A 26,050-nucleotide genomic window follows, 5' to 3' on the forward strand; every position below is an offset into this window, starting at 1 on the left:
GGAAGATGCCCTTGGATTTTTTGGGAGAAACATGTCAGCAAAGTACTTTTTGCTAAACTGCTATTTAGTCTACTCTTATTTTTCAAGATTAGTAACCCCATTGAAGTTAAAAGAAGTGTTCAAGCACCCTCAGCTCAAGTTTCAAGCTTTCAGTCCACACAGGAAGTTTTTGATTTATCTTCCACTCAAACTTGAAGAAAATTCCATGCTTAGACATTAAGAAACTCCAAAATTACATTCTGCTATAAAAAGCTAATTATGGAAAGGTGCTGGAGGTTTGTTTTTGAGTTTGTTGGTTTGTTTTGTTGTTGGGGTTTTTTTGGGTTTTTTTTTTAAATATAAATTTAATTCTGGAGTGAAGCCTTGGCATGGGCAGTAATTTCAGCAACAAACTCAAGGACACCAAAGAAATACAGCCATAATCTATTCTGGATACATAAACCAAGGTGGGAAAATAAGCAGCTTGCCAAATAGCTCCTATGCCTATGAGCCTTAAGTAGCAGGATTGCAAAATTCTAGTCACTGAAAGATTACCTTCCAGAAAGAAGCTTACAAAAGAAAATATCAGGTAGTTCAATATTAGTTTATTAAATCAGCAACTTTTATCACCACCTTCTAAAAATGATTACAAAGCATATTAAAATATTTTACAGTTATCTGCAAGGAATTTATTGTGTAATAAAAGTGCAACATTAATGAACTTACAACTTTGCTTGCCTACTTGGACAAACTGAAGCACTGCACAGATCAATCCCTCCCTCAAAAAGCAGAGTGTCTTTGAAGTGAAAACACAGTATTTAACAAAAATATTAGAAAAGGTGAGTATGTGAAGTAGAAAACAAAGTTCATGTTCATTCTCTCAGTGCTAATTTACACATACCCAGCAAACCATACAATTCAAACACTTTACTTGAATTCCAAGAATATAAAGAGCAACCAAAGTGAGGGCACATTGTGAAGGGAAGGGAGAAGAAGGAGGGCGCATTTCAAGTACTGGGGAATGAACAATGTTGTTGAAAGTCAAGGACCAGATAGTGCTGCTTTGAGACCAAGTTCCACACAAATCCATACCACCCCCAGCCAACAACTGGGACCTCACCTTGACCTACAAAATCTTTGTAAACTCACCATTTTCAAGCTGTCACAGCTTTAAAAGGCTCTTGCTGTCTTGTAGTGTGGTTATGAGCAGTAGCCCCTCACTTTCTGTTCCAATCTACAACTGTCTAATTTCTGAGGGAACGCTAGGGTTGGGAATTAAAACTCTGTGTAAAAGCAGCAGTCTCTACTTTGGTTTATGGCAGCAGGCTACAGCAGTAGGCACTGATTTCACAGGATGAATTACTGACAGTTTTGAATGGTCTTGCAGGAAATGTAATCAAAATCCTAGGTATGAAATGGCCAATAAATCCAACATCTTAGTCTTTCTTCAGCAGGTATCAGTAACATCAAACTGAATACGAAAGATTACCTCATACTGCTGTTCCCAATAACTACTTAGAGCACAATTTCATGAGAAGGTAATCCTGCTCTCTTCTCATGCTCCCAACACATGGACTCAGTAATGCCACAGAACATTATCCAAACTTGCATGTGGCTGGTTTAACTAACTGAATGGGCTTGCAGGATCTGGCCAGAGAGCCAGCAAGGCAAATAGAGCAGATCCATAGGTATGCGAGGAGGTAGTGAGAAAGAGATCCCTTCCCTTGAGCAACAGCAAACTACTGTATCAGTTTAGCCATGCAAGATACTGCTGTTTAAAGTCCACTTGAAATGTTCTCTATTCCTATCAACTAAGTACGATGCTAGTGCACTGCACCACATATCTAGAAAGGTATTTATGCATATAGCTCTGCATGCTGATCCTGAAACACTTCTATTCCTCCAGTTAAACAGAGCAAATCCACCTCTACTCTTACACATGCTTTGTACATTCCCCTTCCACATTCCACAGGAAAACAAACCATTTCAACCTGTGATGGGTTGACCCTGGCTGGCTGCTAGATGCCCACCAAAGCTGCTCTATCACTCCCCATCTCAGCTGGACAGGAAAAAGAAAATATAAAGAAAGGCTCATGGGTCAAAATAAGGACAGGGAGAGATCATTCACCAATTACTGTAATGGGCAAAACAGACTCAACTTGGGGAAAAAAATTAATTTAAATTATTACCAGAGTAGGATGAGAAATAAACCAAAATCTTAAACACACCTCCCCCCACTTCCCTTCTTCCTGGGCTCAAATTACTCCCAATTTTCTCTACCTCCACCCTGCCCAGTGGCACAGAGGTATGGGAAATGGGGGTTGCAGTCAGTTCATCACACGGTGTCTCTGCCGCTCCTTCCTCCTCAGGGGGAGGACTCCTCACACACTCCCCCTGCTCCAGTGTGGAGTCCCTCCCACAGGAGTCAAGTCCTCCACAAACTTCTCCATGAGTCCTTCCCACAGGCTGCAGTTCTTCACGGACTGCCCCAGTGTGGGTCCCTTGCACAGGGTGCTGTCCTTCGGGAACAGACTGCTCCAGCCTGTCACAAGTCCTGCCAGCAAACCTGCTCCAGCAGAGGCTCCTTTCTCCACAGGTCCACAGGTCCCCCCTTTCTCCGCGGGTCCACAGGGCCGGCCGGGAGCCTGTTCCAGCACGGGCTTCCCACAGGGACACAGCCTCCTTTGGGCATCCACCCGCTCCGGCGTGGGGTCCTCCTCGGGCTGCAGGTGGAGATCTGCTCTACCGTGGATCTTCATGGGCTGCAGGGGGATAGCCAGTCTCACCATGGTCTTCACCATGGGCTGCAGGGGAATTTCTACACTGGTACCTGGAGCACCTCCTCCCCCTCCTTCTTCACTGACCTTGGTGTCTGCAGAGTCATTTCTCTCACATATTCTCACTCCTCTCTTCAGCTGCTGTTGAGTAGGTTTTTCTCCCTTTCTTGAATATGTTACCCCAGAGGCGCTACCACCATCACTGATTGGCTCGACCTTGGCCAGCAGCAGGTCCTTCTTGGATCCGCCTGGCATTGGCTCTTGGCCATAGGGGAAGCTTCTAGCAGCTTCTCACAGAAGCCCCCCCTGCAGCCCCCTGCTACCAAAACCTTGCCACGCAAACCCAGTACACAACCCCATCTAGACAAGATATTTTACCTTATAAAAATGATGCATTTCAATTTGTCTGCCTTAAGTCCAAGTTAGGACACTCTCATGGAGTCTGAAGAAAATGCTGTGTTTTCCATTTTACTACCAGTAAAGCTAGAAAAATAAAATAAAATCACTGAGAAACTATCCTGCTCCTCTTACTGAAAGAGGATGTTTCTACTGGCATGGGATCATATGGCTCCAATGCATTTGGAGCATCACCCCGGAAGCTACACATGGTGGGAATTCAAACAACGGTCTACCCTGGAACGCTGTGCGCCTGAAGAGCAAGGTAAGGCAGACAGTCGGAAGATCAGCAGCTTCCCAGATCCTCTCACACTACGGTAGTCACGATACAAAAGCTTGCTTTCTTTCTCCCAGTGGCTTTCCTTCTAAGCTACTCAGGCGGGTCATTAGTGTATGAACTTACTACTGCCTCCAGAGACTACATACAAACAAGCACACATTATTACTACCGCACCCTGATTTTTTTTAACAACTCCTGTGATATCTATAGACAACCTTTTGTTCAATCAAAAATAAATTACATAGAAAATCAGTTACTCTGCGGATGTACAGTCACACAGGTAGACTCATGGTCAAGTTTCACAGCTCTACTAAAGTGCACAGAGATGCACTAAGGCTAAGTTGGCTCCTAATTTAGGTCTAACAAATACACTTGGTATGCCTGGATAAGAGAAAAATCTAAAAATTAAAAAAAGCAAGCAAGTCCTCAAGAACAGTTTGACTATGCCAGGATATCCTTGATACAAGCCAGGAAGCCTGGCAAGGTAAAGGTGTTCTGTCATTACTTAAAATAGCTTCGTTGTTTTCACATGGTAGATCCCTGGCAAAGTTCATGGTAATTTCATATCAGAATAGAACAGAAGCAGAAAGATAAGAGGTCCGGAAAGATGTGAAGTATTAAACCTGACTGACAATCTGTGTTGTGTACAATTTGAAAAAAGAAGCTGAGGCTCTTCTTAGGTGACCTACAAATCCGAACATATAAATCTTAGCTGGGAGATAATACCCAAACTACTTCCCTCCCCACCCCTACTGCAAGGATGCTAAAACACTTTTTGGCTTGCTCTGCCTCAGAAGGCACTACTGCTACCATTTACTGAGACTCAAAGAAAAAGCGCTCGCAATTACAGTACCTTTGATGTGAAGGGTATTTCATACTACAAATGCAGTACAAGTCAATTCTTGCTCATATGCATAGAGTAAAACTGACTGCCAAGTTTGATTTTAGAAAAAAACTGGCCCTCCCCAAAAGACTGAAGCTCACAGGGCCAAAAATTTATGTTCTTTTAAGGTACTGATAAAAATCAGTTGTAAGCAGCCAATACGTTCAACTTTGATTGCGTCATTAGGAAAATGAGTGTTTATTAAGCATCCATTCCTTTCATGGATTGTTTTCAATAAAGGAGTAATATTTGGAGGGAGCAGTCTATCGTTTATTACAGTCAATGTAAAGATTCCTGTTAACCTCCTCCATCTTTCAAATCTGCCACCATAGGAATTGAATCTCTCTTCTGTGGTTATCAGCTACATATTGACAAAAGAAAGAGCTAAAAACTTTTCTTAAAAATATGATATATACAAAAATATTCAGAGATAATGATATAATTACCTGTAAATAGAAATTAAATACCACTGAAAATTTCCCGAGACAATTTGATGTGCTTTGAAGAGGCTGACTTTGAGCAATGCACCTTTTCAGAACACTAAGTGAGGTTTGATTTCAATGGAAATGTGCTTCCCCCCCCCTCTATTTTTAGCTTATGAAAACATTCTGCTGTCACTTTGAACAACTCAGGAATTTATTGCCTGCAGAGCAGCTAAACTGAAGCCCCAAAAGAAACTACAAATGCAAGGAACAATGGAGATTCCATTCTTTTAACGATAATACTGAGTATATAGTGCTGTATAAAACCGAAGAAGTAGTTCTTCAGATAACAAGACACAATGATGACAGATTGAAAGACTCATTTTGATATTTTGCAATTTTACCTATAACCAGCAAAGTTTTAAAACAAGTCTGCTCATATTCTGAGCACTTGAAAGACTCTCTCCATTACTCTTCTTTTTCTACTCCAATTAAATTAAAAAAGAACAAAAATAAAATTTCCTTTTATATCTGCCTTTTCTTAAAACTACAGAGATGCTGACATTCACTTGATGCCTGAAGTATGTTTTTAGCATCAAAAATGTCCCTTGCATAGGCAGGTGAATTTAGCATTTAGAGCTTCCCAGCACTATTTAAAATAGTTTGGAGAAACTTATGGTTGATAAAAGTATTTAGGTTTGATGAAGGTCAGTGATTTTTATACATGGTCTTTTCTGTTTTATGGTTGTAAAGGCAGCAAGACATAGAAGCAGGACTACAAAAACATTTTCACCTTACCATCACACATTATGATAGATTTATACAAGGCACTTGTGATAAGCATGTCTCAGTGAAGGCCAGCAGGAACAACTACACCAATGTTTCCCTGCTACTATGTTTCCAATTTCAGTAACTTGCGTGAAATGTGCTGTGAGGTTTAAGGATCTAAGCCTAATTTAAAATTTTGGTGGTTTCAACACATTTGTTGAAAGATTTCCAAAATCCTCATTCTTCTTGTATTTTTCACTCTGTTGTCTGCAAAGGTTTCCTGTGAGATGGTGGCACCAGGTGGGAAGGTAGCGTGCCAGGCAGTTCATATCCATCCAGTTTAATCTTGATAAGATGTTTTGCTAATGCAAACTCCTCATCATCCAACATCCCATCACCATCACAGTCTGCAAGTTTCCAGATCTTCCCCAAGACACTGTTGGGTAGTTTAGAAGTCACCATCTCCTTCTTTGCACTGATCCCAGATATTTTGCCATTGATTGGTGACAGAGTGTAGAAAATCTCATCATAAGCAGGTTTATCTTTGGCAACAACCCATTCGTCCTCATCAGCTCCTTCCTTAGCACCTTCTCCATATCCATGGCCAAAAGGTCCTGCCATGGTGCCATCAAATGCTCCACCATGTACCATCTCTGTGGGCATATTGCTCTCCTCCTGACTGATCAGGCTCATCAGGGAGGCAATTTTGTTGGCCAGCATGTTATCCACAGCTTCAATTAGCTTTGGTTTCAAAGAGTGAAATTTAGTGAAGTCACAAGTCTCCAACAGCTCCTGTTAATGACAAGGGTTTCAGTGACAGTAGTTAGAAAAAACTTCCGATACATTGAGACAGGTATCTGTTATCTTTTGAAGCATAACCAAAGCTCCTCCTGAAGGAGAAGCAAAGCTGACACGTATGTATCATACGCCTAATATATTGGTGAAATACACTAAGACAATTTTGCAACACTGTATGAGCTGGTCTGTTAAATTACATTTACAATTTTCACAAAGTGGCAATGCATACAAACATGGCAGCTGATGAATGTTATCTAACAACTTTCCATTTGGTGATTTTCTTCCAAACATCAAAGAAAGCATGCAATTAGGCCCTCAGTCCTGCTAGCACTTATACAAGTGTTTAAGTTAAAAATAAATCCAAGAGTTTGCGGGACTGATCTGATTTTATAGATTAAACTTCTTGTTTGTGGTTAGGTCATGAAGAAACATCCTTTACCAGTAAAGAAAAACTGAGCTAGGATAACAGCAGTATTTTTATAGAAGTGCTGCCAGAACTCATGAAGTCATACGGTCCCTGCCGAGTTTTCATCTTGTACATAAACTCCTACTAACCTCAATGAGCTGTTTAACTAGGTGATATGTGCTGTCTCAACACAAGCCCCAGCATGTTTTACACCAGAGCGTTGAAAAATTAAAAACGCTTTAGGCAATTATTGAATGATTTCTACATGCAAAATGCTGGCCAGGAAGACAGAGTTACAGTGGAAACTGTTAAAAAACCCCTCTCAAAAGAGCATTAAACTGCTTTGACAAATTACATCTATCATCTCAGGGAGCTGCTCCCATACATGTCAGAAGTATAACAATACGAACCCAAGAAACCTGAAGCACAGATGAGTGGTTTTGCCCATGCACACAGAACTCTGGATTTCTTAGAGGAAAACCACCAACCAACAACCATCACTGTTCAGGTGACATTTATACAGAAATCACCTGATTTACGGCAACTTATCAGTATAAATTTATGATATGCAATAAATCTTAGAAAGCAAAGGTCAAACGTGCTATCTATTTTGGCACTACTTTGTTTTCTCACAGTTTTGCTCCTCATTACAGAAGTGACTGATCTCTCATGTATATATTTGCTGCCATCTGCTGCTGAGGCTTAAAGACATGCGCTGTTAGTTTTATAAAGTTCCATTCAAGTTTTGTTTCAATACCCAAACTGACAAGTGATCACCTCTCGTTCTCTCATTCCCCATCACCAACAAAAGCGGCAAGGGAAAAAAAGAGTCAACTTTTTCCACTCTAACCCCTTTTAAAACCTAACTCATTAAACTCTTCCAGCAACCCTGCCTGTGAAAACCTAGCTGAAACAGATCTTGTGCTTCATCTATAATTTACTGTCTCATACCAATAATCAATTCCCAAGTTAAATATTTTAGTTCATAAAAGAAACTTGTGCATCACTGTAGGTGGGTTAATCAGCCAGTCATCACTCTTTATGATTAGCAGTGTAAATGTAGCACATAAATTTTCAGAACGATATGCAAATGTCGATTCAGAAAACATTCTCCACCACACTCATGACTAGCCCATGGTCAGACCAAACTGCAGGCTCCTGATCTCATGTTCTTCAGCTTCCAAGCTGAAGATAAGATTACTAAGATACTATCGTTTGTTTCTAAACAACTCACCTTAAATCAGAGGACAAATAAAAAGGTGAGAAAGTGACAGAAAGTTAGTAATAAGGTTGCATAAAGTTCAAAAAAGAAACAAGAGACAAAAGGTATTTAAAAATTAACAGCAAGAGTACAAATTGAGAACAACTACCTCTCTTCTTCATAGAATACAAGCTCAAAAGGACAGGGAGAAAAACAGGCAAGCACTATTTTCAGAAGCGAAAAGTTTTAAGCTGGACTTATCAGGTAACACATTGCCTTTGTTACTCACCAGCAAATAGTATCAGTAAGAGCCAAGAACAGAGTAGGATAAAAGTGAATAATGTGTGACTAAGGGTATCTTCACCTATGCAAGTATCTGATAGCATTACAAAAGTGATATAAAAACACACATCTAGGACACAAAACAAGAATCAGCTTAACCCATAAGCGTCCACTGCCATTTTATTTGCACAAAACCTTTAGTAATATTTCTCACAAGGGACCAAATATTGACTAAAAGTACAGAAAGTCTGATCCCTTATGACAATTTCATAGAATAGTTTGGGCTGGAAGGGACCTTTAAAGGCCATCCAGTCCAATCCCCCTGCAATGAGCAGGGACATCATCAACTAGATCAGGTTGCTCAGAGTCCTGTCCAACCTGCCCTGCAATGTTTCTGGGGATGGGGCATCTACCACCTCTCTGGGCAACCTGTGCCAGGGTTTCGCTACCCTCACTGGGAAAAATGTCTTCCTTGTGTCTAGTTTAAATATGCCCTCTTTTAGTTTAAAACCATTACCCCTTGCCCTGTCGCGACAGGCCCTGCTAAGAAGTCCGTCCCCATCTTTCTTATAGGCCCCCTTCCTTTAAGTACTGGAAGGTTGCAATAAGGTCTCCCCGGAGCCTTCTCTTCTCCAGGCTGAACAACCCCAACTCTCTCAGCCTGTCCTCCTAGGACAGGTGCTCCATCCCTCTGACCATTTCTGTGGTCCTCCTCTGGACCCGCTCCAACAGGTCCATGTCCTTTCCTGTGCTAAGGGCTCCAGAGCTGGATGCAGGACTCCAGGTGGGGTCTCACCAGAGTGGAGTAGAAGGGCAGAATCCCCTCCCTCGACCTGCTGGCCACGCTGCTTTGGCTGGCGGCCCAGCCACGGTGGACCTTCTGGGCTGCCAGTGAACATTGCTGTCTCATGTCCAGCTTTTCATCCATCAGTATCCCCAAGTCCTCCTTGGCAGGCCTGCTCCCAATACCTTCATCCCCCAGCCAGTACTGATACTGAGGGTTGCCCTGACCCAGGTACAGGACCCTGCACTTGGCCTTGTTGCGCCTCATGAGGTTTACCCAGGCCCATTCCTGGAGCTTGTCCAGGTTCCTCTGGATGGCATTGCATCCCTCAAGCGTGTCAATCACACCACTCAGCTTGGTGTCATCTGCAAACCTGCTGAGGGTGCACTCAATCCCACTGTCTATGTCATTAATGAAAATAAGAGTACTGGTCCCAATACAGACCCCTGAAGGATACCACTCGTCACTCATCTCCACTCTGACATTGCGCCGTTTCTATAGTCCTATATCAGATGCACACTAAGCAAGTTACCAATTTTTTTTTTGTTCTGCACTGCTTCCAAGTCAGGCTAACCCCATAACAGACACATGATGATTGTCACTTCAGCTGCTCTACTGCTGAACACCCTAAATGATAATGCTTTTCCAATTTGACAATCTGTTGGAAAGTTTGTATTTTTCCAGTAGAACTGTAATCCATCATCTTACCTGCATTTTCTTGACTTCAGGGAAGTCTCCTGCTGAGATATGGTATTCCCTTTGCAGCTGGATGTAGATGTCAGGTAATCTGCTGATCAGTTCCTTCTTCTTGTTCTCTTTTCCAAATACAGAGGGCATTTCTTTTTTCAGATAGCTGATGATATAAGCATGAACCTAAGAAGCAGCAAAACTGAAATCAATACTACTGTTTACCCACTCTTAACATTAGTATTCTTCTCCCAGGTCATAAAAAGAAACAGAAGTAATATGTTTCCCTAAGTCACCTCTAGGATAAGATATTATCAATGATTGTTTCTGGCACTTCACATTTACATGAATAGTTATCAACTAGGTTTTGTTCCTTTCAACATTCCTTTGAGGGGCAGAGAGAAAGTAAACATGTTTAAAAGAAATACAGATGTACATTTGCAGTTTAAGAGGCAGCATGGTACAGCACTTTATCAGTACTAACAGTGAGAGCAAAAGCAAGGCCCCAAAACCACATCCTGACACCACATACATGGATCATACACAGAGCACCAGCCATACTGGTCCATCTGCCTCGGTGGTAGAGATTTGTAACTCTATTTGCCTCATCAATTATTGTGGAAAGCAATGGGATAGTGCCTCAAGTAATCCAAGTATGCTGAGTGGCAAGGCTATCTAATTGAAGTGATACCGCATTCCTACTCCCAGAAAAGTGAGTACCTATTGCCTATATTTATGCAGCCACCAGAGGATGACAGAGGAGTCAGTATACTATTAAGAGCGCATGCCATGCCTGCCTCGTGAAGCTTTAGGGGAAAAACACAGAGCCTTTACAGCATGTAAGGAAAGACATTAATTTAGGATGACAAGTCCTAAAACACATTGATACTTGCAGAGCTCTGCAAGTTTCCTAGCTACCGTGATCAAGATAATGCAGCACTGCCACAAAAACATCCATCCAGCCCACACACCCTCCTTCCAACCTTACCCCTACTGAGCCATTCATCTTTTCCCCTTAGCACCCTTCCACCACCTTTCACCACCAAAAGGATCTGCGTGGCCACACAGCGAGTGATCTGGTCCAGGACAGAAATGGTGGGTTTCACTTCTTAACTGAGGTGTGTTCACTTGTCCAGTTCATTGCGTGGACACAGATACTCACGCTGCACACAAGAGGGAAGTTCAAGAGCAGCCTTCTTTTAGAAGCAATGCACATCTATCACAACTTGAAGTAATCAAACTGCTTTCCTAAGCTCTGACCTGGCCAGGATCACTAAGGTCAAATGACCTCCACAACAGGATAAATCTTTACAGAACTTGGGTCCTTCTTTATTAAAAAAGGATGCAGCTGTTCCCAAAACAGAAGTTACATACAATTTTCACACATACAGAAAAAAAGTTAAAAAATAAGAATGTCTATCAAACCACTGAGCAGTGAAAAAGGGCAAATTTTGAAGACTGGGAGAAGAAAGACTACCACAAAAAAGCATCCATTAAAAAAAGTGATTATGTAGTTGTAGTGTAAATATAATAATTAATACCTACCAAAATACCACAGAATGTGCTTTATAGTATTCTATACAAACCTTACACAATCTGTACAGGGAAAATGCTCTCCCATTCCTTTCCTTAGTTATTTAGGAGACCTACTGGAAACTGAAAAAACAAACCTCTGTTTTTAAAGAAACATAGTGTAACCAGTTTGTATATCTTAAGATCACAACTTTCACACAACATCATTTCCTCATATCTAAAAAGAGTGCATGCATTTTAATTGCAGACAAATTTAAATTTCTACAGAGAAGAAAAAAAAAAAACATAAAGAAGCAGAGTTTCTGCATAAAACCATGAAATTTTTGAATACTGTAGATATGCATGTTTCTCCAGAATGACAGAATTGATTCAACAAGTATATTTCTAAGAGAGTTTATAAATAAGTAATTTTATGGATCTTATGTTTAAAATAATAATTCTGACAAAACCAGAAAAGTATGTTTATAGTTCACAAGCACGAACAGTTTCACATGTGTATGCTAAGTGGTCTAAGTTCTGCCAGTATGCACATGTGTTTCTTATAGATAAGAACAGTTCCCATCTTCAAAATGGGATAGTGAGTCACAGGACATAAAAAAAAAAAGAAAAAGCCTAATGCCCAAAATTTTGACAGCAAGTTAACAGTTTGCTTTTGGTTTTGGTTACTGTACACGTTTTAGAAGAGATTAAGAACTGAGTGGCATAGAAGTAACAAAAAAATACCATGCAATGTAAAAAATTACTCCTGAGTGTTAGTACTTTAAGTTCAGCTTGGAAGACAGACAACACTAGAAAGATTACATTGCTCTTTTCCTGCAGATAAACAGTTTATTCCTCTCCCACAGCTGTCTAATCAGCATGCCTTATGAGCCCTGTATTCACCTTTGTCCATTTTTATTTTACATTATATAGAAACACCTAAAAACAATCCATCTGACACTTTTCCACTTCCAAAACAATTGTAAGAAATGAAAGAAAAAAGCTACCAACAACATTCACCAAACAGATTGAGATTATAGCAACTTTTAACACAATATCATCAGGGATGTGATTTTAAATGGAATTTTCAAAGCAGCAACTGCTATGGGGTGCCCTAAAGCTCAGGACACAAAAAAACCCCAACTTTAAGTGTATCATTATATTCAGGGAGTTAATTAAGACAACATAGGAAGTGGTATACAAGCCCATATGACTATTCTTATATCAATGTAAGTGCAAGTACTCTACATGTTTGCTTAGAAGTCCATGTGAAAATGTGTTCCAAGACAACTGCATTAACTCATATTCTGTCTTATAACTGCATAGGAAATAACAACATACTTTAAAGTCAGAATTTGTGTCTGGCACCACCAGTCTTCTCCCCAAGTATTTCTGAGGTTAGACTTCCTTCTTTTTCAATTCTCCAAATGACAAATCATAATTCTTGAATCACCAATTTTCATTTTGCTCCTGATCTTTTCAAAACAACAAGAAGCCTGCCAGTGCTTTTAACTATTATTCTAACAGCAGCTGCAGTGCTACAATAGAAGAAACTCACTGTAGAATCAGAGAAACAGGCAAAGAAATATTTCAGATGGCAACCAACGCTTATTCTAGTCAGGCTGTAAGAAGAAAGGAAAGATAAAGCTAGTGTTGTTAATCAGGGAGTCTGAAGATTAGTGTAAAATATAACCAGAAGGTTTTAAAGGTAGGTAATTAAAACCTGGTGATAATTCACAAAGCTTTGAAGTGATATCCACTCATTCCTGAAAGATAACTAGAGACCTATCAAAAAATTAAACACGTTTTAAACAGTCAGCTGTAGACAGTCACAGTGTGTCACACACAGTCTGCTCACACACACTAGTTAGTGACAGTAAGTTACACACAATGCATGTACCCTTCCAGAGCCAAAACCAAGGGGAATGGTGACAGGGGCTACCTACAGCAGGGCACACAACTCATGTTCCTGGATAAAGAGAGAGTTTTTTCTGGATACAATGACATATCGTGTCCATATGATATCCATATCATATCCATATGAAGTCCGTATCACCCAAGTGCCTCTGAACTGGGAATGAAGAAGATATAATCCGAGTGGCTCAAGAGTTTCAGTCTAATGCACAAACACCTCTCCGATTCATCAGTACCTCTGCTTCATCAAGAGTGAGGCTTTTAGTCAGTCTTGTATTCCAGGGTATAACATAAATGCACTTAAAGTATTTCCACAGCAGCTAATTGACAGTATGCATTAAGGCATTAATATATAAAAAAGCATATGGAAGGCTGCATGTGAACAGTTTTGGTTGTGTTTTTTTGCCCCCCCCTTTTTTTAAATGTTCTCTACATATTAGTTATTGCTTAAAAAAAAAAAAAAAAGTGGTTTATCTCCAAAAAGTAACATTAAGATTACCTCGCTGCACAGTGTGAAAAAAAAAAAAATTCACTCCCCTACCAAGCAAACAATAGTTTTAATGACCTAAAAAGCATAAACTCCCTTCTCTAAAGTTAGGGAGGCATCCCAGTACAAGTCTTCATTTCCTCCTACTTGCTTCTATGTCCTGAGTCACTACCTCTTTCTTGAAAAACTGACAATTCAATCCATTTGCTGAAAAACACACAGTTTATAGGTAGAGAAAGATTGGGAAGGGTGAGAAAGGACACACTGAAAGAAACAGAAGAGACTGCTCATTCAATTAATTTAGGTTTTTTCTCTTTTCTTACCTTTGCAAGTCTCGCCCTCTTAATGAGATCATTGAGTTTCCGCACAGCGGCCTTCTGCGGGAGACTCTGGATATCCTTGAAAAGATCCTGTGCCTCAGCTTCAAAGAGTCTTCGATTCTCTGTGTTTCGGAGAGGATGGGCCCAGAAGGAGCCAATGTAGACCCGCAGCACCTCTGGAGTGTTGATCACCTTTCCCAGGGACCACATGAGCGCACCGTAGACCCTCATCAGCTGCTGTGTGTCCACTTGGTCAGCCTTGTTAAGCACCACTCGAATCTTGTCATCCTGGCCCCGAAATGACTTAATAGCCTCTGAAAACTCATCAGATATATCCAGTTTATGAGCATCAAAAAGGAGGATGATGCGGTCGACCCTCTCAGCAAACCACTGGAGGACTTGGCAGAAGTCATAGCCTGAAGGAAGAATACACTATTACAGTCCTACTGTTCAGAAAAGTGAGTCTCAGAGAAGGTAGGGCTGGGGATGGAGAACACGGGCATCATAACATCTACCTGGGGAAAAAGAGGAGATGGACCACTTGGAGGAGAGTGTCTGAAGACAATGAGGTCAGGACAACTGTATCCTACATTTCCTTAGACTGGTCTCACTACTACTGCCTTTTGTTTTCATCACTGCCCTTTCTTCAACCTTGCCATCCATCTCCTATGTCACTGTCTTTTCTGCTGCTGTGTTACTGTCTCACATAAGTTTTCCTCTTCCCAGGACTTCTGGCTCCAGCAGAGCACCCAAGCTAAGCAGCTCTGTGGGGCTCTTATCACAAGCTCTCTTCATCACCGCTAACACTGACCCCTTTGGTAGCACTGCCTATCTGTACTAACAAGGAAAACAGCGCACGTGCAGCACTCCAGCATAAGTCAGCAACCAAAAATATTTGGATTTTAAAACCATTTCTGTACCCGCCTCTCCTTGCATTTCAACACTTGCTGTTATTTCTACCACAGCAAACTCAGAGATCAAATTTACGAGCAATGTGCCTGCGTTGCTGATCGCTTTGAGGACGTGATGGGTTACAGAACACAATGAGCAGTGACCTTTCTGATCATCTGAAACAAAACTTTTTAAAATCCTAAAGGAAAGCCTATCTGTAGCACCTGTCTGAATGCTTTTATAAATGCAGCTGGTAGCCTAATCCACACAACAAGCAGTATTCAGGAGCTACTCATTCAGAAGTGACACATTTAATCTGCGAAGAGTCACCACTACTGATGTGGCATTGGGCTTGGCATGAATGTGACTCATCTTGTTTGAGCAAGGAACAGCAAGGTATGAGCTGGGTGCTGACATCCCACCCCTCCTGTTCCTCTAAGAAACAAATCATAGCTAAAAGAGGGAGCAGTCCAAATGCAAGAAATGGTGTAAAATAACGCAAACAGAATTGATTTCTGCCTCCAGCAGCATATATTTAAATACCGACAGCAAAGAAAGCTCAGTTACCACCAGTGAGCCCTCCAGGGTGTCTTTGCTCATTTCTCAGCTGTGTAAGATAAGCCTTTAAACCTCCAATCTCCCAGCAAAGAAAACCCACTTAGACTACTTACACTTGAACCAATTATACAAACACTTCATACACCTGGTCTGGATACAAACAAAACACTCTTCACCACTCCTCCCTGGCATCTTTTAAACAGTATAAATAACAGGGTATGGGGACACTGTAAAGGTAATTAGCTTTTCTTAAAACCATGTTGGTTCAGTCAAGTCTTTATTCACTATGCCTTCAAGTTGTCGGTCTTCAACAGAGAACGCAAAAGCAAATCAGTTTTTTTTTGCTTTACAGTACAACCTGACTAGGGCCAACATCAAGAAAAGCAGACATACAGGAAAGTACTAGGAAAAATGGTGAACTCCAGATTTGTCATGGAGCATTAGCAACACAGGAAAGAACTCAGTCTTAAATATTTTGTTTAAAAATGATAAACAGCATATGAAATTAAATCCAGAAATTCTAGTTAATAGTAAGAAAATGTCCCTAGTTACCTGCCCCCCACCTTTCAAAAATAGTGATCATAAAACTTCACTAAAAATCTAGCACAGACTCATCAAACTGAAAAGAGAGGACTATGCTAAAAAGGTATTATTAGCATCCAAAAGGGTGCAGGTCACAGTCATTAACTGGCTATTAAAAAAAGCCAACATAACCTTTCCCATTAAAAGGTTTACTTTGTAAGGAATGCAAAGTCCAGCCCTTTTCTACATAATGCTGCTCTGGTTCCTTCATGTGTTCTTTCCTGTGACCAGTTCCTGAAGAGCTAAACAGGAGATGAAAGGTGACGCCAAGGAGGAGAGCTGCACAAAATATATCTCGAAGAGAACTCTTCTCACTTTGCACTAACAATCTTATCAAAACCAGTAAGAATAATTTATCTTTACAGAAATTTCGCAGGAAAGGAAGGGAGAAGCGAGATCTTGTATGTCACTTGCATGTCACAACACAGTTCCAACAGTGCACAAATCTGAGCTATGCGAAAATCTGAGCTATGCAATAATCTGTTCTGATTTCACTCATGTAGAAGGAAATCTGCATGAAATGAAATACATTAAATTACAAAATTAAGCAAGTCAAATTCTGTTAAGTTTTCCATCAATAGATGAAAAGGTGACTTATAAGACTGCTTAAATATATAAATTCCCACCAGACATTTGGTATGTTTTGAACTGTAAAAACAATTGTATTGTCAACAAGTATACACTAACTAGCAATAAATTAATTTTAAATATTAATTAAGTATTAATGAAGCCTTTGCTTTGAGAAAGAAGAGTTCACTTGTTGAAAACTGGTAAGAAAAAGATCTAATTAAAAAACCTAAAAAACCTATTCATTTTAATGAAAAATTTGTTGTTAGAAGTAAACCTATTCTATATACAGGTTCAGTAGTTACACATTAGAGTATATCTGAACTACAGAGAAATGACATATGCTTAAATATTTCAGCCAAGAGTTTCACACGGTTGATTTCATGATTTCTCTACCCTGTCCCCACAGAGAACAAAATGCAGATCTGTCCCATCAGTCAAAGCAACGATCTTGAAAGGAAACACAGGACAGCACTGAGACACAATGCATTTAGGATCCTGTCATACACAGTACATATGTGTGGATTAGGGCTTTCAAAGTCAAGCAGTACTAGGTCAACACTGAGCATTTTGGAAAACCTTACCAAAAAAAAAACTGGTGTTTATACTTCTCAAGACTCTTGCTGCTCTACTGTTGCTATTTCTTCAAAGGTTTGTTCCAATGACTGATGTCAGCAATTATATCCAGCCTGAGAATCTATGTCTCACCAGGTACATCATCTACTTGAAGCAGCACATTAGGAGGTCACAAGTCACCCCTGTACCCAGCTAAGGGGCAGAGGGAAGCAGCAATCCACCAGCAGCACTGCAGAGCTCTTGAGCTTGTCCCAGGCTGCAGCGAGGGAGCAAGCTGAAGCCGCCAAGGGAGGCCTAACTGTTGGGCATCAGTAACAGGCTGAGCAGAGATCACAGAGGAGAACAAAACAGAAGAGATGAAAAAGTTTGAGAGGGACTGCACATGGTTACCAACCCTGGAAACACTGATGAGAGGAATCATCATGAGCTCTCATGTGTCATTGGCACAGGGCAAAGTATCAGCCCTGTGCATGACAGCCACCAGCCATACTCAAAGATACAGCTGTGTAATCATGCAGTATGAGCGTGGGTCAATTTTCTGTGCCAGTTAGTAATAAAGATTTAAACAAATAGTAGGCTTTCCCTTGTGGGCCCAACGTAAATAATTTCCAACTTGCCCTAATACCATCTCCCAAAGCTTTTGCAATTCAGAAAACAATTAGGGAGGCTTGATGGGCTCCATCCACTGTCTGCAAGCACAGACAGGCAGTGTCCAGTTCTTCCATCCCCGGGGCTGGCACTACTGGCACAACAGAAGAGAGGTGCCTTCAGACGAATGCTGCAATGAGGAGGCTCCAAGCTTGGAGAACAATATCCACTGAGGAGATGAATCAGGGGCAGGCAGAGTGCTGCAGAGATCCCACCTGCCCGTGCTGTCAAAGTACCACACAACCAAGGCTACAACACACAATTCAGATGTGGACGGGAGCAGCTTCTCCCCGCAATTTGCTGTTCTTCTAGGGCTTTGCTGCAGGTGAGCATCTAAACTGTCCCACATGGAGCTCAGTCCCACATGGAAAGATGCACTTTTTGCCATCGGAGGTGGAAGTTTCCAGATATGTTAATGAAAGCCTGCCTCAGTCCAGCATTCCAGGATAACACTCTTACTGCGCTCCTGTTGGTGGACTAATCCCAAGGAAAATGTGCAGTGTCTCACTGCAATGGAGAGCCTGACTCAATGCTGCAAGGATATATACCACCTTATTTAATCCACGACTATATTTTCACAAGCCAGACTGAACTGAGAAAATGACCTGTATATAAGTAACTCCAGTTCTAAAAGTGCAAGCTAACCAATATCCTATATTCTCCTCTGAGCTCTTTCCCCATACTGCTTGAAACCCTTGCCCTCACGCCACTCAACCACAAGCCAAACCCTCCCTTTCTACAAGCAGTTCCTCCCCACACCCTGCCAGACATTGCTTCGCCTTCCTCCTCTCTTTATGCTCATTGTTCCTTCTAAATCTTGCAGACCATACGCACATTTCTGTCTGACACGGGCTTTGTGAACGTCACCAGTGATGCTGCAGAAGCAGCACAGGGACAATGCTGGCACACGTCTACACATTCCCCTCCAGCCACTTACGCAGCCCCTGAACTGACAGGCAGGAAGCTTCAGGCACATCCTCCTGCCAACAACAGGAGCGGGAAAGGTGTGTCAAGAGAGACAGCTTTGAATGTTGTACTCGATGTATATTTTTGACCCTTCAGAAGCAATCAGCTCCGTCATCCATGGCCTGGATGCCTTCCAGAGTTATAAATAAAACATGCTGGGAAGTAGTGCATATCCTGTATTTTTACATAGTCCCTTTACTGTTTTCCTGCATTTTAAAACTGAAAGTTAACATTTGATTGCTTTGCTCAGTCTCAGAAGGCTTCACCTTACTCCTAGTGACACCTGTCAAATTCTATCATTATGCGGTGTTACATCAAATAGTTAAGCAGTTACTCATGGGAAAATGGAAAAAAAAAAACCAAACACCAACAGCAAAGAATGAAGGTTTTACACTGGGGTCTTGTAATGTTACTTTTCTGTCAAACACATCAAAACAGTAAGAAAAGCTGCTGCTCACCAATGTTAGAAACAAGCTAAACTTCTAGAAAGGTAATTTAAAAACTCAGATATTAACAGACACCAATAATGTGCAGAGAGCACTGAAGAATACTTATCAGGTGTTAATAAATGTCATATTCCATTACTGAATTATGAAAAATCTCATCTTGTATATATTATTTAGAAAATAGCAGCAAGATTCATAAGAAAACAAAAGTTTAAAACAGAAATAGAAAACAAAAGCTTAAAAAAATTGCTGAGCTATAAAATGTTGAAATATAAAATTGTGAAATTGCCAGAAAAGAAATTCTGAATAATCACCCTGTATACTTAAGAGCTTTCCTGGCAAGCACAGAAAAGCATCCCTATGTTTAAGTTTGAAATAATCTTCAGAGTGAAAGGCAATGCCAGTTCCCATAGCAAAGCACACCAGCTGGAACCCTATTTCAGTGAGAAGCAGCCAGTGAGTTTAAGGGTTAACAACACACATTTTGAAGGAAAAAACCTTTGTTGGTCTGAAGGTCCACAAACAGAACCTTCTCTGACAGACACACATGTATGGACAGCAGAAAACATCTCGTAGAATCCTGCTTATATTCACACACAGTGATTTAAAAAGGAATTTAAGCAACTCAAACTTCAAAACATGCTAAATTGGACTTTGAGCATAAACATGTTAAAGTCAGTCTGACTCTTTCAGGAAGCAGGTCAGACAGGCCTTGCTGTGTGCAGCACCACAGGACAAATCAAGTTTGTATTCCACAAAACCACCTGTATGGAAACTGCGTAGGCAGCCCAAAAGTCATTACAGGAAATGTATCTGACTATGCAACATTTCAGACATGGGTGAGTGCAGTATTGCCTAATCATAAAAGCATGCAATAGGCACATACAATAGGTTTATACAGCAACTTGTAGGTACCTCGTGCGCTGATGGCTGAGTGTATGAAACCTTAAACCTTGGCAGCAGCTGCCCTGCAAACCTGGGGCACAGAGAGAAGTGCTCTAAGCTACACTGGTTAAAGCTAAACAGCATACAGGAGAACCACATTTGTGATAAAAGAATTATGCCAAGTTAAGTATTCAAGACAATCCTTACTGCATTGGAAAAAGATTCATGAAATGCAAACGAGTCAAGTTAAAGCCTGTGAAACAGGTAAGAGTTTGAGGTTATGACTGAGCACTGACAACTTAGGTGAAAAGTCTACCATACCAAAGGGCAGGCCAGCTAGGCCATAAAAACAATTGATAAGGCACATACTATCAAGAATTCCAAGCAAAGGAACGAGTTGTATGTTAACTGTTAAGTCACAAGAGCAATTCTAGATGGCAGTGAAGAGCCATGGTCCTTTAAGCAACACAGAACTACCGGTGAAACATAACCTGGAGTGAAACACAACTGTCCCACACGTGAAGTCTGGGACTTCCACAGCAATCCTTAATGGTGTTGAATTTTGTCACAAAACTGCTGACTTTTTCAGTGGCATATTAACACGATGCTCTAGTTTTCTGCTAATTTTACATTCACTTCCATACTGTTATGGAAGTGGCAGCAGATACTTTAATGCTGCCAAGTATTATTTTCCCTTGATTTAAGAAGCAAGAAGGGAGAAAGATGAGCCTGATTTTTCTTGGTGGAGGAAAAAGGGAGCTGGAATCCAAAATGGAGAAGCAAAAGTGGGAGATTTAAGACCATCTTTGATTTTATCAGACTCTCTGTGTAAACTGAGACTTATTTTGTGGACATCTTATGAGAAGATTAAAGATGATTAGTTATACACTTGGTCATTTCTGCCTAGAAATAAGAGTGACAACTTGCACCATTTGTTTTGCTCATCTGGTTTGGCAACATTTAAGCCTTTGCTTGCACAGATGTAGAGCACTCATTGCTGTTCATCTCTGCTAGTTCACCAATATATCACATATAGGAAAACACAGCTCTTCTCCCCATGATGAATGCTTTATGTGACCCTGAGCAATAAAGAGAACAAACCCCACATTCAGACACTGAACAAAGAATCCAGAAACATCTAGTAGACAAGTTTACTAAGCAAGCATAGTTCAGATCACAGTCTTAAGTCTCTTATTCTGCGAGTGCAATGTAAAGACAAGACTATGGTTGCACAGCTGGCATATATTGTGCTCATTCCAGGATTCCTCAGAAAATGCCAGGTATGATATGTTAAAGTAGTGATTACTTCCCCCTCCCAAAGACACAAAACACACAGAAGTTTCAATTTCTTAAGCAAAGGTCTGAAAACAGAGAGCAGCGTAAGTCACACACCCTGGATCACTACCATTTGCAACTCCACAGAAACATCTGACATGCACTTGAATACAGCTGAAGGAAACAAGGAAGAAAGTTATTTACATCATGCTGTTTTGTTTTAATAGTTTCTCAAAGACAGGCTAATTTCTTAAACAGCATGTTGCAAACAGAGTTCAGTTCTTCACAAAATTTTCATTTTATTAAAAAAAAATTCTCATTCCCTCTTCCTCCTGCTACCTTAACTCTTTTGACTGAAAATTGTATTACGACATGACTGAGCAACCTTAAGAAGCAACACCAGCAGCTGTGCCTACAATAAAAGCACCTCATTTATAGCCCAAACCCCTCAGTTTTTAAACACGACTAACTTGAAGACCTATAGCTTATGAAATATTTCTTCATTCGTGAACTTCAATACTATATGTAAGAGCCTATTCATTATTACTTTGTGGAAAGCAATTACAGTGATGGAAATAAGGCTTTTTCTCAGGAGTGTCAAAACACTAATTAGTCAACAGACCATGCAGCCTTAGTCATTTGCAGCCATAGCTGCAGGATGATAGAAATCCCAACCCCACCAGTTCTCAAGAGAAAAAATTCCAAACCCTAATTCCAGCCTTAAAACATGGGTTTAACAGGCCTTGTTGTAAGAAAGTTTGGGACACACCACCACTCAAAACCACTAAAACAGGCCCCCAACAGATAAGGATGATGACCTGTCCAGTACAGCAAAAATAGTGAGCTCAGTTATTTTCAAGCCCTGCAACTCACCTCTGCTGATGCGCTGCTTCTCTCCAGAGAGAATGCCAGGGCTGTCAATGATACTGATGCTCTTTAGTACCTGGTTAGGTAACTGAGAACACATGAACCTGCAGGAAAAGAGGAGAAAAAATAATTAACAGTAGCTCTAGCCTACATGTAGATTGTCCTTTGAGAGCTCCCCGTTATGTACCTGCTTTTAGAAGGACTCAAGTGAGATGAAAAAAAAAGTTTCTGAAGTCCTAATGAACTCCTGTGTTTGGCAACCATATATGTTTAGGAAAACAAAATGTAACCAGAGAGCTTCTCAAAAAAAAGAAAACACAGGAAAACCTTGTAAAACCATATGTCTAAGTGCTGATAAAATTCCAAATTTTGCAAGAGCTGACAACACGAGCCTTACACGCAACGTTATTTTAAAAGACTGCATAAACCAAACATTGTGCTAGGTCTAAAATTAGAATATACAGGAAACAATTCTTCATGTACTCCAACTTTTGCCCAAATTCAAAGAGATCCAAAAGAAAAGGGAAGCAGGCAGAAAGCCATACTGATGACATGTTTAAATTCCAATTACCAGCAAGTCACCCTCTCACCTGCTCCGGCAGCATTTGAACAGCCCACCGCCCTCCTTAGGTGGGGCCTAGTGGAGGACTGAAAAACAACAGTATTTCTCCCACAAACCGAGCAAAAGCTTTCACACTGCCAGAATCGAGACTTCGAGTTACACACAGCAAGCTCCAAACAATAACCTTCTGCCTCTGCGATGGGAGACGAGTTCAGTGGTGGTATTATGAAAAATAATTCGCGAGGCCTCCGAGAGTTACGCGGAACGCTGCGTGTGTCAAGTACAAACCGCTCTGATGCTTCTGGGACAGTTCCTGACTGAAGAACTGCCTTTAAGAGATTTGCATAAGAGTTTAATCTTCTTATCGGGTGGCAGCTGAAGGCAGCGCTAACAAGCACACCGTGTAACCTGCCCTCCTGCGAAGCTGTGGAGGGCAGTGGCCCTTCTCCCCGAGGCAGCCCAGCACAGGGTGAAGCTGCAGGCGCAGGCCGTAAGATGGCTGCCCTGTGTTAACCGATTGCTTTAGAAGGCAAGCCATCTCAAGAAATAGGGTAATCACAGACAGCAAATTTTAACCGTACCAAGGTCAAACAAGAACTTTAAGACCAAAGATAATCGGAGTTAGGACGAGTTCAGGCAGTCGAATATCAGATACAAAATGTGGAAGCTATTGTTGGACAAAGCCAGGTGATTCAAAGGAAACCAGGAAGAAAAAAAAAAATCTTTACACCTTGCTTCACCTTGTTTTTCAGGTGACCTTGTAGTAACGAGTCTGTAACAAAAGCACACAGCATCCCTTCTTGGGTGCAACAGAAATGGTAGCACCAGCTACGCCCCTCCCTGCAATGCAAGAGGGGATAAGGAAACAGCAGCCATCTTGGCCTGGTAAAACCTTAGGGTATGTAAAAAGCACAACCCTTTTTGGTTTGTTATTTTGTGGTTTTTTTTTTTGTTTTGTTTTTTTGTTTTGTGTGTGTGTGGTTTTTGGCGGGGGGGTTGGTTTTTTTTTGGGTTTTTTTTTGGTTTTTTTTTTAATGGAACATCAGGTGTAGAAAATGCTGCATATCTTGAAGCAAACTTTTCCACTAAGGCTAATTTTCTACAAGCTTAAGAGATGCTTTTGAAAGAGGTACTATTGAATAAAATAACTTTTTTTTTTTAACTTTACAAGACTTAAAGGAGACACTGTGTTAAAGCAAGTGCATTTTGTGGAAGCGTAGCGGGCATGCCTAAGTGACAAAATACATTTGACCATGCCAACCATTACAAAAATATACATCACTAGTATGTACAACATGAAGTAGCTTTCATAAATTTGGAACAGTGTAAAGACTGAATTTTCATGTTTTTTGTTTAATCACTATTTCACTTTAGATAGCCCAGCAGTTGTTTAGTATCACTGAGATGTTTCTAGGCCTATCTTACACGGCAACAGGCACCATTACTTCAGCTGAACAATATGGCAGCATTTTGGCTTCAGCATCACCCAAACCGGGACAGCTGGAAAAGGCTGTGCAAGAAAATAGAGAACTACAGGCCTCAGAAATGGAAAGACATGGCAGTCTTCGCAGTAGTCATTAGTGGCAAAGGGAGGAGGAAAGTATATAGGAAAAGGATATGAAATAAAAGGATATACTCAGAATTAACTAGCCGTACCTCTTAGAACATATCCATAATCTAAAGACAACAGATGGGTTAAAAATCTTACATCAAACTAGTATTGCAGACAAAACTGTAATGCTAATTGTATCTGAATGTATTTTTGACATTGAGATTTGGCTCTGAACCATTACTTCTTGCATGACCTGTATAAAGTGTGTGATTTTTAAGTTCTACCTCATCAAAAGCAGAACTACATACTATCTACCTTAACGACAACAGACTTTCACAAAAAATGTTTTATAAAAACAGTTGTACAAATGAGATGACTGTCACTGCTTACGACACATTAGACCCTTGACACTATCATGTTTTTAATATTATAAAACTATTGTTAAAGAAAACCAGCAGTATTAGACTATCCTTGCAAAAAATAAGTTACATTGTTTGCAAAAATGAAATCAACAACTTTGTAATCATCTGCTGATTTTAGTATTATTTTAGATTAATTTTGGAAGATTCAAAGAACCTAGTAAGAATTCATACTCTTTTTTGTGTCCATTCAGATACCCATTAGAACAGAGCAGGACCATGTGTTTCTTCTCAGCAGCACCGATTTATTTCCATGGTCTTCTGGCATACTGTAATATTTTTTTCCTCACTTACTTTAATCAGCACCCAAGGGCACACTAGGTCCTGTCCTCATCCCCTTCCTCCCAACTTTCCTAAAATGTACACCGGAGAAATAAAAGACAAGTTTCTACACTCAGGAGCCTTACAGAGACATCTATCACAAGCAGTGAGATACAGGGTGAAATAAGAAGGGGTCATGGAAAAAAGAGGCAAGGTATCATCAATAAATTAATGTGGCTAATTAGTAAGTACAAGCCTTGATTGCACTACTGCACTGTTGTTTGGTTTTAGTTTCTCCATTACCTCAGTCACTGTTTCCTTCCATGTTACATTTAGATGAAAAGGGCACTCCACAGTCTAAGTGTCCATAGCCTTGTAATAGTAATACCTTAAGTTTTTCCACAAAACAAAACACTAGGATTGTGAAATCATTAAAAAAAAAAAAAAAAGGCCGGGGGGAGAGAAGCAGAGAGAAATACATTAACACAGGAGTGAAAAATGTAATATTGGGTATAAAGCATTGTCACTGCCAGTATGGCAAATGAGAGAAGGCAAAGCAAAATAGCTAGTATGACCACAGGTGAAGACAACAGGGAGAAGTTACTCAAAGATACTGAAACAAAGACTAAGACTTTAACTAGGTAAAGTATGAAAGAGGAAATGACTTGACAGTTTTGAAAAAGCAGCAATATGATCAGAGTGGCAGACCAAGTGTGGTGCTAGGGTAATACAAGCACCTACATCTCCACTACAAAACTAAGGAGCAAATGTGAATGTTGGGGAAGATAAAAGTTGCTTACAGCACTGCAATGTAACAATACCACAGTCACTAAACGAACTGGAACAATTTAGTTGGTCGCTTCGAATGTACATGTTTTTAGCTAGGAAATAATCTTGCTTGCCTAAGATTCAGGACCTCAAAGGACTAGCTAGACAGATGATTTAGCCAAAAAATTATGTAACACATTCATCCAAACAGGCATTTAGTATTATTACATGTTCTGTGTCAATATTTGACTACTGTGAAAAATACTATTTACAGTACAATTATATTAACTTTTCATAGAGAACACAATGGTAGGGCAAGACAGAAATAGAA

General features: G+C 40.5%; 1 protein-coding gene across 1 annotated transcript in view; it reads right to left on the reverse strand.

Moving 5' to 3' along the window:
• Positions 1-5,760: 5,760 nt before the first annotated feature.
• EHD4 (EH-domain containing 4) overlaps positions 5,761-26,050 on the reverse strand; it is a gene marked incomplete at its 5' end in the record, with an annotated part of 21,668 nt that continues 1,378 nt past the window's right edge. Inside the window, 4 exons of the mRNA XM_010287590.1 lie at positions 5,761-6,297; positions 9,685-9,849; positions 13,900-14,312; positions 22,164-22,261. Coding sequence (XP_010285892.1) covers positions 5,761-6,297; positions 9,685-9,849; positions 13,900-14,312; positions 22,164-22,261 — 1,213 coding nt within the window. The remainder of the gene's footprint in view (positions 6,298-9,684; positions 9,850-13,899; positions 14,313-22,163; positions 22,262-26,050) is intronic.

This window comes from Phaethon lepturus, unplaced genomic scaffold (assembly GCF_000687285.1).
Source record: "Phaethon lepturus isolate BGI_N335 unplaced genomic scaffold, ASM68728v1 scaffold3445, whole genome shotgun sequence".
Classification (NCBI taxonomy): Eukaryota; Metazoa; Chordata; class Aves; order Phaethontiformes; family Phaethontidae; genus Phaethon; species Phaethon lepturus.